This window comes from Podarcis vaucheri, assembly GCF_965113315.1.
Source record: "Podarcis vaucheri genome assembly, chromosome: 3".
In the NCBI taxonomy this organism is placed as follows: Eukaryota; Metazoa; Chordata; class Lepidosauria; order Squamata; family Lacertidae; genus Podarcis; species Podarcis vaucheri.
The window spans coordinates 27,634,348-27,646,677 of NC_138761.1; the positions used below are offsets into that span (position 1 = coordinate 27,634,348).

At 45.5% G+C, this 12,330-nt stretch overlaps 1 protein-coding gene across 2 annotated transcripts in view; it reads left to right on the plus strand.

Annotated features, from left to right (window-relative positions):
• RPS6KC1 (ribosomal protein S6 kinase C1) overlaps positions 1-12,330 on the plus strand; it is a 102,666-nt gene that overhangs the window by 25,714 nt on the left and 64,622 nt on the right. For both annotated transcript variants that reach the window (XM_082217377.1, XM_082217378.1), the window contains 4 exons: positions 3,854-3,969; positions 6,880-6,973; positions 7,726-7,782; positions 8,233-8,595. In XM_082217377.1, coding sequence (XP_082073503.1) covers positions 3,854-3,969; positions 6,880-6,973; positions 7,726-7,782; positions 8,233-8,595 — 630 coding nt within the window. The remainder of the gene's footprint in view (positions 1-3,853; positions 3,970-6,879; positions 6,974-7,725; positions 7,783-8,232; positions 8,596-12,330) is intronic.

Genomic DNA, 12,330 nt, shown 5'->3' on the forward strand with positions numbered 1-12,330 from the left:
TCTGGGGACACACAGGTTGAGAAACACTGAAAGAACTTGGAGAACTTAAAGAAGAAAAGCCGCTTAACCCAGAGACAATCCACAAATATCTTGGTCTATTCGTACCCCTCTCTTTTAATGGTGACACGGGCCATTCATAACGTAAGAACATTCTTCACAACTGTGAGCGGGGCAGTGGGGTGGGGCAAGCGCAGACAAGTGACAACCATGATGTTGTTCACTGTTCCTGCTGAGGCTGCACAGAAAAAGCATTTTGGTTCCTGCAATTCATTCTGATTGTGCAGATAAAATGTAACTGATAGAATTCTACAGGGTGTGGTTATTAGTGTGTGAAAACGGTCCAGATCCAAGGATCCCCAGGCAGGCAGCTCCGGATGGTGGAGATGTCAGATGCCATCCTGGCGCCCAGGTATCTTCACTTGGTCACAAGCGGCTGATAACCAGGTGCAAAATGCGCCAACGCTTGGCTAATTTCAAACACTGATTATGACACTACAGTGAAAAGTCCTGTTTTGGTGTATAAAGTTAAGAACACAAGAAGAGGCTGGCTTCTGGATCAGTCCCGTGGCCTGTTTCATCCAACACCCTCTACTCATAGCAGCCAGTAAGATGTATACCTGAAGGAGCGTCTCCACCCCCATCGTTCTACCTGGACACTGAGGTCCAGCACCGAGGGCCTTCTGGCGGTTCCCTCATTGAGAGAAGTGAGGTTACAGGGAACCAGGCAGAGGGCCTTCTCGGTAGTGGCGCCCTCCCTGTGGAACGCCCTCCCATCAGATATCAAAGAGATAAACAACTACCTGACATTTAGAAGATATCTGAAGGCAGTCCTGTTTAGGGAAGTTTTTAATATTTAATGCTGTATTGTTTTTAACACTTGATTGGGAGCCGCCCAGAGTGGCTGGGGAAACTCAGCCAGATGGGCGGGGTATAAATAATAAATTATTATTATTATATTATATTATTATTATTGGCACCCTTCCCTCTCACGGTTCTAGCAGCTGGTATTCAGAAGCACAATGTCTCCAGCTATGGAGGCGGAGCTTACCTTCCATGCATCTGTCTCATTCTTTTTTAAAGGTTGTATTTTTAATATTTCCCCCCCCAAAGAGATGCATTGCACGGAAAATTGCATAACCAAGGAACATTACAGCTACTATATAAATAAAAGTGTATTTCCAACAGGGTTGGGGAAGTCTGTTTTTGCTAGTCATGTGGGAGTGTGCAAAGCAATACAAAGTCCTCGAACTGCTTCCATGATGGCTGGAACTCGGTCACTCCTGTAAGATTTTGTCAGCCGTTACCCAGAGTCTTTCAAGCCTATTTCTGCAAAGTTAAACCACTGAGCCTAGGACTTGCCAATCAGAAGGTCGGCGGTTTGAATCCCCGTGACGGGGTGAGCTCCCGTTGCTCGGTCCCTGCTCCTGCCAACCTAGCAGTTCGAAAGCACGAAGTGCAAGTAGATAAATAGGTACCGCTCCGGCGAGAAGGTAAATGGCGTTTCTGTGCGCTGCTCTGGTTCGCCAGAAGCGGCTTAAGTCATGCTGGCCACATGACCCGGAAGCTGTACGCCAGCTCCCTTGGCCAAAGGGAGATGAGCGCCGCAACCCCAGAGTCAGTCACGACTGGACCTAATGGTCAGGGGTCCCTTTACCTTTAAGGGACATTGGTTCCCTATGTTTCCTCCCAGTATGTTTCCGAGCACAATTCAAAGTGTTGGTGCTGACCTTTAAAGTCCTAAATGGCCTTGGTTCAGTATACCTGAAGTAGCGTCTCCACCCCCATTGTTCAGCCCGGACACTGAGGTCCAGCGCTGAGGGCCTTCTGGCGGTTCCCTCACTGTGAGAAGCCAAGTTACAGGGAACCAGGCAGAGGGCCTTCTCGGTAGTGGCACCCGCCCTGTGGAACGCCCTCCCACCAGATGTCAAGGAAAGAAACAACTATCTGACTTTTAGAAGACATCTAAAGGCAGCCTAGTTTAGGGAAGTTTTTAATGTCTGATGTTTTATTGTATATTTAGTACTTTGTTGGAAGCTGCCCAGAGTGGCTGGGGAAACCCAGCCAGATGGGCGGGAAATAAATAAATAAAATTATTATTATTACTATTATCATAATCATCTTAGCTACACAGGTGAATTTATAACGTTATAAATGCATCATAAAATGTGACACCAGATCCCACTGTAGAGCGGAAATCCAAAGTCTGTGAAAATTTCAATTGGGAGCTGTATATTTTTATAGCTTTTCTCCCCATAGTGTTTTTTATATCTGTGTAGATCCAGCCAAGGTCTAAAAGCTTGCTTCCCTCTCACCCCCACAATGAAGGCTGGCGGGGTTGAGAAAGCCGAATTCATCACCCAATGCAAAAGATAAAATATTTATGGAGCATTTCAGAATATAAATATTACTACCATTTTGTGTTGCTCTTTTGGCCATCATGGTCATATTAACCACAGAAAAAATGAAATGAAATGTGCACTGTTAATATTATCTTTGCATTAAAACAGACCAAAATACTACTACTAAATATTCAGCATACAAAAGATGACAAAAGAATAAAACAAAAATACTCATTAGAGTACAAATGGTCAAGAGAGCTGATACATTTAAAGGCATCCAGATAAATGTTTAAATCAAATCATCCAATTAAATTATCGTGCTTTGCCATATTAGCCTCCATTAGTTTTCCCCTCCGCTTTTGGGCTGCTGCTGCAAATCTCATAACTCTGTCTTATCTCGAAATTGTCAAAAACAGACAACAGATACGGAATACATATGTATTGCAATGAGACACACTTTTTGGGAACAAAATAATAAATAAAAAAAATGACTAGAACATTTCTGTGGAGGGGAAGACTCCTATTTACATAAGAACTTTTAATCCAGTGGGGGCTGTCTTTGATGGGAGGAGGAGGTGCCAGTTTCTGACTATTCCCATTTTCCCCTTCAGCTCCTGCAGCTCCAGCTGTTCTGGGCAGTCCTCCAGCCCTCCGGAGCAGATTTCCGGGTTGGTGGGTTGGGATGCACAGGGGCTGCAGGTGGGAGAGGGAATCGGGCGAAAATTGCCTTTCCTTCTGATGGGAGCGTCCCATAAGGAGAGTTCCACTCAACATCCATCCAAGCCTCTGCCTTTATGTTAGCTGAGGGCCCAACTACGTGTGATGTTAATGATGCGATTAGTAATCGCGTTGTGTGTCTTTAAAAATTAAATAACTGTCTAGGGGGAGACCCACACCTGGTACCAAGATTGCAGCGTTCAGGAAGGTGAAATAGAATCTTTCCCTCTCCAGCTGCAAACTCCGTAAAATCCACCCCCCTCTACTCCAGTCCTGGTGCAGCAATTACCATTAGGGGAAGGGAAATTAAAAAAAGAAGAAGAATCCCATTGGCGCCCGGTATTTAATTTTAGCAATCGTGTTGTTGACTTAACACGTGCAGTTAGAGCCTTGCTAGGTGGCGATCCAGTCTGCGCAGGGTTAGGCCTGTAGCTAAGGCAGAACGTGGCCATCCATAATGTGACAAGGAGGATTAGAACATTTTGCTTCTGGAAACTGATGGACATATGCTTGTGTCTTTTGGCTAATCTGGAGTGTTGCTTCGCATGTCTTTTAAAGAGGGTGGAATCTTGGGTTCTGCGAGCCGCTGCCAGATTATATCATTTGATTGCAGAAGGCAGGATTGTAGGGGGCATTTTGAGCAGTGTGAAGCTTGTCGCTGTCTCCCAAAGCGATCATGCGTCTTCATAGATGCGGGGCTTTCTTCTTGTACGGTGGTGGGGTTTTGTTTTGTTTTTTGATAAAGCAAGGAAAAGGCTTAATTGTTTCTCAGAATGTTGATGCTTTTTATGTTTCAGGGCGATTTGAAGAAAGCGTGATTGAAGAGAGGAGACAGTGCGCAGAAGACTTGCTTCAGTTCTCTGCCAACATCCCGGCGCTCTTTAACAGCAAGCAGCTTGAAGATTTCTTTAAGGTTAAATAACTTCTGAGCCGCTCCATGCCTCGTCAGTGATGCCACTAGGCAGAATAAGCAACAGCCTCGCTCTTTAAGGCAGCTACTCTTTTGAGAGTCAGGTCAAGTCGATGTAAACAGGGTCTCCCCTAGGGAAGGAGGGAGGAGGAGGAACCCATTTTAAACGGGTTTATATGTGGGGTGGTATTTGGCCAAGATGGGCTTGGGGTAGACCCATTGAAATGAAAGAAACCTAGTAAGTTAGGTCCATTAATTTCAGTGGGTCTACTCTTGAGTAGAACTTAAGCCACACCCACACCATCATACCACTTCAAGCAGTCATGGTTTCCCCCAAAGGATTCTGGGTTCTGTAGCTTGTTAAGGGTTCTGAGCAGGGCTGTTTTTTCTAGAAAAAGAGGCGCTGGAACTGTGAATGCCTCACTTGTTCTCTTATCAAGGCAGTGGTGCCCACCTGAAAGCTGCCTGATCTGAGTTCCAGTGAGTTCTGGCTGAAAAAAAGTTCTGGTTCTGAGAGTTGTTAAAACTGTTAAAACTGAAAAGGTGAAGGACCCCTGGCAGTTAAGTCCAGTCACGAACAACTCTGGGGTTGCGTGCTCATCTCGCTCTATAGGCCGAGGGAGCCGACGTTTGTCCGCAGACGGTTTTTCCGAGTCATGTGGCCAGCATGACTAAGCCGCTTCTGGCAAAACCAGAGCAGCGCACAGAAACACCACTTACCTTCCCGCCGGAGTGGCACCTATTTATCTGCTTGCACTTCGATATGCTTTCGAACTGCTAGTTTGGCAGGAGCTGGGACCGAGTAACGGGAGCTCACCCCATCGCAGGGATCCTGAGAGTTGTTAGGAGACCCTTATTTCCCTCACAGAGATGCAATTTACAGAGTGGTGTAACAGTCAATCCCTCTTCACAAGAACTCATGTGAATTATAAAAACTGGGAGGCAAACAGGGGTCTCCTAACAACTAAGTATCCTAGACAATCTGCAGTTCCCATAATTATTTTGGGGAAACCGTGATTATTTAAAGTGGTGTTAGTGGCCAAGGGCTTATAATTCAACATATTCAGACTGACACATGCAGAGAAGAGGAAAATAATTAGAGCACCTCATTTGAAATCCTTGAAAAGTTAGATAAGGTATCAACACGAATATTTAATAGTTAAAAATGCTGCCGTTATCTTAACGATTAATATACCAACTGAAATGTAATTAGAAGGTTATAAAAATGAACCGCAAGGACTGCATAAAAAAAATTGATCAAGGAGCGCAGGAAACCACTTTGATTAAATTATATAAATTTGGAATCAATTCAATTATTTTGACTTTAATTGGAACCTGTATAATTGGCAAAACTGTGGTAATATTGGGTCAATCTTGGAAAATCAATTAAAAAAAATATTTTAAAAAAATAAATGAAGTGGTATTAGGAAATACAGCTCTGAACCTTGGTTGGCCCGCATTTGTGAAAGCTCAAACCAGAGTTTCCCAAACCTGGGTCTCCAGCTGTTTCTGGACTACAGTTCCCATCATCCCTGACAGCTAGCTAGGGATGCCATTCATTTCCTATATATGTAGGCATGAATGGCATGTGCCTGTCTTTAAACACTCATATACCAGATTCTGGGAACCCTTGCGTAGTTAGCATGGTCAGTAGGACGTTAAGAGGAGCTCTTCCTGGATCAGACCAAAGGCTCATCTAGTCCATCACCCTGTTCTCAAAATGGCTGACCAGATGCCCGTGGGAAGCCTGCAAGGAGGAAGTCTGCATGCAGCAGCACTCTCCCCTCTTGCAATGCCCACCATCTTGGTGTCCAGAGTCATACTGCCTCCGACAGTGGAGGCTGTCATAGCTAGCCATTATGTCTAAGTAGCTACCTATGTATCCCCCATGAATTGCAAGAGGTGCTGGTGTGTTGTATATCACTCGATATATGAATAAATGGGAATATGCCCACAAAGGAGACACTTGTGTGCAGCCAGAATGCATTCATGCTTCAGAACTGCGCTCTTTTGTGGAATAGGGCTGCAGGCAAGCAGGGTGATTTAAAGTTTAGGGAAGCTTTTAATGTTTGATGCATTACTGTATTTTAATATTGTGTTGGAAGCTGCCCAGAGTGGCTGGGGAAGCCCAGCCAGATGGGCAGGGTATAAATAATAAATTATTATTATTATTATTATTATTATTATTATTATTATTATTATAGTAAATGATATTTTTCTTCACTGAGAAGGCTGCTTCGAATGTGTTGCTTATAGATGCTAGCTACTTAGGGCTAAACTGCACACTCACGGAACATGTAGTTGGCAACTATGAGCTTAAAAAATTACCGTTCAGGTGTGTGGGGGCTTCCATTGTGGGGAGGGGAGGTATAACTTTTCCTTTCCCCAGATGGGTGAAAATACCAGTGAGCCTTTTACAGTGGTGCCCCGCAAGACGAATGCCTCGCAAGACGGAAAACTCGCTAGACGAAAGAGTTTTCCGTTTTGGAGGTGCTTCGCAAAACGAATTTCCTATGGGCTTGCTTCGCAAGACGACAATGTCTTGCGAGTTCCTGCTGGTTTTTCCCCCCTTTCCCCCCTTTTTCTAAGCCGCTTATCAGCTGATCCGATCAGCAGATAAGCTGCTAAAAGCCGCTAATAGTGCTAATAGTGCTAATCCGCTAATCCGTCAATGGGCTTGCTTCGCACGACGAAAAAACCGCTAGACGAAGAGAATCACAGAACGGATTATTTTCGTCTTGCGAAGCACCACTGTATTTAAGAAGTTAGGTTTTGAATGGGGAGGGTGTGAAGCCTCTGTGGCTTGGCCACGTTTTTCTATAGCTCTTTTCTTTTTCTTGGTGAAAGTGGAAGTTGCTTTAATTCATAGTAAGTAACAGTTAAATAAGTCCTAATTTCTCTTTATTTTTCAAGGATGGAGAAGTACATGCTGGGTCTGAATTGATTGGCCCTGCAGATCCTCTGTCGGATTCCTTGACAGACAGCCTGTCGGTCTGCAGTTCTGAAGGTTGGCTCCCACTGTGTTACCTCTCGTAATTTTGTCCCCAGCCCAAGTTTACCAAGTAGGGTGATTTATAGCATAGTCAAGGAATGTAAAAGTGCACCTTCCCCTCCTCATCTCCTCTAGATGGCAGCATTAGCATTTCAGCTAGAATTTTTTTGGTCCGCGCAAACATGTAAACGTAGTTGGTGTTAGCATGCATGGAGTCCCAAACCTTGCCACTCTTCGCTGATATGGGATAAAACCTGCTAATGCCAGAGCTTGAGATACCTTAACGCAGCTGTCTTTCTGTAAAAGGCACTTGTAACACTTGCAACCCTAAGCATGCTTGTTTAGGGTATAAGCCCTGTTAAAAAACTGTGGGGACTCTGAGCAAAAATGCCTAGGACCATGCTGCAAGTCTGTAGTTTGGCATATCTGCAATGTTTTTAATAAGCATGTGATTCATTTATATTGTTTTAGTTAGTGAGGGGTTGGTTTCTCAGACCCTTTTTCTCACACCATTTAAAGTGCTGTGCTACCACTTTAAAAACTCATGGCTTCCCCCACAACTGTTTAAAGCGGTGTATTATTGTGCTTTGAGCTATGAATGTGGCCAAGGTCATTTGATTTCTACACAGATTGGAGAAAGGGTTCAGTATCCCAGTTATAACACATGCAGGCGTCATCTCAAGAGTTGTGACTTGTCCCGGGCTACAGAAACTCACCCACTTTCCCTTCTATATATTTCCCCTCTCTTCCCCACCTTTGGTTTCAAGCCCGGAAGGATGCCGGTCTCCTTGATGACGTGACACTCAGCCAGTCAGAGTATGGAGGTAAGCGTGAGTAAGGAGTGGTCGATTTGAGTTTCGGTCGTGAACACAGCAGCGTCGTGCCGATCGTTGCTTCTGCGATTAGCTGAAATCTTGGATTGTGCCATGTGGGGAGGGGTGCGGGTCTTCTTTGCCAGTGCGTTCCCCTCAGAAAATGTACTGGTGAAGCAGCACCCAGCAGGACTGAACTGTCTGCTCACCAGCGGATGAGTGGAGACTTCAGTCCAACTCTATGCAGGGGTCTGTTTCACCAGCAAATTCCACCCCCTTGCATATCAGCTGACATCACCCAGTGACATCACCTGATTGACACTTGGACATGGGTCTCACTGGCCAAATTGGACCCTCTGGCAGCCATGATTTGCCCGCGGCTGAAAGATGCCATTTTGGCTACCTCTGGACTAGATGACCCACCAGATTCTTTCCCAACTCCATTCTCCTTCTGCCCTCCAGGTTTGTCAAGCGACAGCGACCTGATCTCTTTGACCGTTGATGTGGACTCTCTTGCTGAGTTAGATGATGGAATGGCATCTAACCAGAATTCCCCCAGCAGATCCTTCAGCCTCAGCTTTCCCACTGAACCGCTGGCGCAGGCCTCTGCCGTTTCGGACCACGAATGGAGCAAACCCGATGGCGAGAGGGAGAGCCGGGGCCTGTTCACTGGGAGCTTAAAGGCCAAGCTTGGCAGGCGAGATTACCTGGACAAGGCAGGGGAGCTGATAAAGCTGGCCTTGAAGAAGGAGGAAGAGGAAGACTATGAGGCTGCCTTTGGCTTTTATAGGAAAGGAGTGGACCTGCTCCTGGAAGGGGTGCAAGGTATGGTTTTACTTATTGTGTTTTTTTGCCTGCGTTTCTTGTTGACTTGGTTCAGCTTTTGCCAGCCTGCTGCCCTCCAGAGTCTCAGCCTCAGGTGAGAGTTGCCTCTTCCCTTCCGCTGGTTGGAAGATCCCATGTGTGGAACTCTGTCCAGGGGATTCTCCTGCCAATGGGAGCAAACTCAGCAACCCAGTCAATATCTGCATTGTGTCTGCATGGATAGTTTGCTAAGTGCTAAGGTTTGTCTTGAACTAGGTTTGGCATAAGGTAGGAATGGGAGGAGGAGGAGGAGTTTGGATTTGATATCCCGCCTTTCACTCCCTTTTAAGGAGTCTCAAAGCGGCTAACATTCTCCTTTCCCTTCCTCCCCCACAACAAACACCCTGTGAGGTGAGTGGGGCTGAGAGACTTCAAAGAAGTGTGACTGGCCCAAGGTCACCCAGCAGCTGCATGTGGAAGAGCGGAGACACGAACCCGGTTCCCCAGATTACGTGACTACCACTCATAACCACTACACCACACTGGCTCGCAACTTCCTAGATGTTGCCGGGCTCCAGCTCCCATGATCCTTGACCACTGGCCATGCTGGTTACGGCTGATGGGATTTGGGAAGTTTGGAGAACTGTGGGTTCCTTATATGTGGTGTAAATTGAAAACCGCCCTGTGAGGACATCAGAGTAGCCCTGCTAGATCAAACCATCTACAGTGGTACCTTGGGTTACATATGCTTCAGGTTACATACGCTTCAGGTTACAGATTCCTCTAAACCAGAAACATTACCTCGGGTTAAGAACTTTGCTTCAGGATGAGAACAGAAATCGTGCAGCGGCGGCACAGCGGCAGCAGGAGGCCCCATTAGCTAAAGTGGTGCTTCAGGTTAAGAACAGTTTCAGGTTAAGAACAGACCTCCAGAACGAATTAAGTACTTAACTCGAGCTACCACTGTAATCCTGCCTGTTCTGTCCATCGGTAGCCCTGAACATGGCCTCTGACACTACTCACAAGTATGGCCATTCCTTGGTGTCGTTATCTTCTGACTCCTGCTGTTCCAAAATCGATTTGATTTGATTTATTGTGTTTCTAGGCTGCATTCCTTTCAAATGAATCCCCAAAGCGGCTTGCAAACAATAAAGAGCAGGAGCATATGATGGAACATAACAGAACATCACAAATGCAGCACAAATCAAATGGAATAATTAGCAAATCATCAGTGTAAAAGCTATGAACAGTCCATAAAACACTGATAACAAAGCAACAACTAAAAAAACCACAAGCTAAACATTGTGAGTAAAGCAAAAAGTCATATTATATGCTTTAACTGCTTTGGAGAGGAGGAAAGGGACTGTGTCACTGTTGGCGCTGGGATGGCGGATGCCAGCCAGAAATGAGCCAGGAGCAGTGGGATGGAGAAGCCTTGGGGTCAAAGGACGAAGCAGGAGGTAGGACTGAGGAGAACAACCCAGGGGTCAGGACCGAAGGGCAATGAAAGGATATGGGAATATACGCCAGAGTTCAGGAAGTGTTTGTTCTTCAACTGGATCACGAAGCTTCTTCCATAGCTTTCTGCCCAGGAGGATCCAGAGACCAGTCTGGGTGGGTGGAGCCACTCCAGGGCCTGAGGGTATTTCACTGAGAAGCTGTCACCTGCATTTCAGAGGCTCAGCGTGGGGCAGCTGTCCACAGATCACAGCTGCTCCCGCCAGTTAATCAGCCCCATAGGAATCTGTATCCTGCCTCACGTTGATTTTCGGAGCGGGCTTCCTCCGAGCTTGATCTAGGGGAGAAGGCTGTGCAGCTCAGTTGAACGTGCTTCTGCAGTAGGCAAGCTGGCCAAAGATATGCATCCTTTTTGCCTATATTCCAAAAAGAGCATTTCCTTCCCAGGCTATTGGCGAAGAGAGCCACCTTGATGCTGTCAAGTCCACACAGGGGCTACTTAAAACTCAAGTTCTGATTTTCTCCGGAGTTGGAGGACTCCTTTCCCTTGGAACATTAGCTGAAACCAAAAACTTTACAATTCATGGCTTCCTCAACTTCATTCATTCGTTCCCTTTCTTCAAAATATTTCTAGGGTCGAATTATCTCAGTAAGCGCAGGCTTAGGCTCCACTCAAGCAGGGCTTCCCTCTCGCATTTTGGTTTCTTATATTATTAAATGGGTGAGGTTTGAGCACTACAGACCCTGGCTTTTCAACCTTTATGTGTAAGCATTCCAGAACTGCACAGCCAGGTCCAAAAGGTAGTGATGGAACCACCAGCTAGTCTAATCGTATCAATGGCTACAAACCGTGATAACTATATTCTGCTTCTGTGCTGAACACCAGTTGCTGGAGAACATGAGAAGGGAGAGTGCTGTTGTTCTCATGTCCTGCATAGTGGGCTTTCCACAGGCCTCTGGCTGGCCACTGTAAGAACAGGATGCTGGACTAGACGGGCTGTTGGTCAGATCCTGCAGAGCTCTTCTTATGTGTTAATGTCTGTCGAAAGTGATGTGGGTGCATGAGAAACAGTGCAGTCTTGCAGAATTTACATATCTGCATTAATAGTTAGGAAGCTACCTATAGATTTATCAAATGAGTTTATCCTTCCTAGTGGCCTTGTGTCAGGAGAAAACTTACCTTCTGCACCTCTGTATTCTTGCTCGCTCCCTTCTCTCTGTCTCTCTCCCCCGCCCCTTCAAAGATGTATAGGAGGCTACTCCTCCCGCCCGCCCCCCCCATACTGCTACTTCACAGTTTGGACCTCAGGAATAGAAGGATTTACACAACTGTTGGTATGTTTTTGCTTGTGAACAAGAGTTTCCATTCTCCATTGATGGAAATAGTAGCAATACAGATTATTGCCACATGGTGGTGCCAAGTAAGTAGGATTTGAAGCTTCCAAACTTCAGTTGCAACACGGAGAACAAAAAAACCCAAAAGCACCGCTTCTTGATTTTTATCTTTGCTCTTAATGATTTCTGCTATCAGTTGATCTCGAGCACTTTACTTCGCGGTGTGCCTTGCAGAAATCTCTCCTTTCCATTGACTCCTATCAGTGCCATATCCCTGTAATTGTGCAATAGCCTCTTAACTGCTGTCTCGTTTAGTTCACAGCATTAAGTTTTATAATTTATATAGTCCAAAAGGCCACTTTTCATGTCCTCTTGCAAGAATCTCATGGTGACATTACATATGCTGTACGTGCAGTGAATTTAAGGGGTACAGCATTGCCCGTTCAGGTGATCGTTACTTGACTTAATATACTGAGATATGAACAAGCCTTTTGCCATATGTGTGGGAGCGAATTTGGGCAACCCACTATCAAACTGGGAAGCCTCTAATTAGCCACAAGCTTCCAGTTTTCCCTCCCCCTGAACTGGAAAACTATCATTTTCAGTTTGGGAACAAACCAGGAAATTCAAAGCTGCTTTTGATTATGTATGGACTTTATAATTGATTTTATACTTGGAAGCCATTTGGGCAGGCAAGTGGTATGTTAATTAATAACCAGTGATAAATAATGAACTTCACACCATGGTTTAATATCCTGACTTCTCTGAAGCTGGTAACCGCAGTCCCCTAGTTTGGATGTAACAGGAAACTATGGTTGGTTGAATACTTCCTAGTTTGTTTGCCTGTGCCACAAAGGGGCTGCATGCCCTGACAAAAAAGCATGTCATAGCTCTGCTTCTAATAATAATAATAATAATCTGAGAGATGTTTGATCTCCTAAGCACAGCCAGTGCATTAGAAGG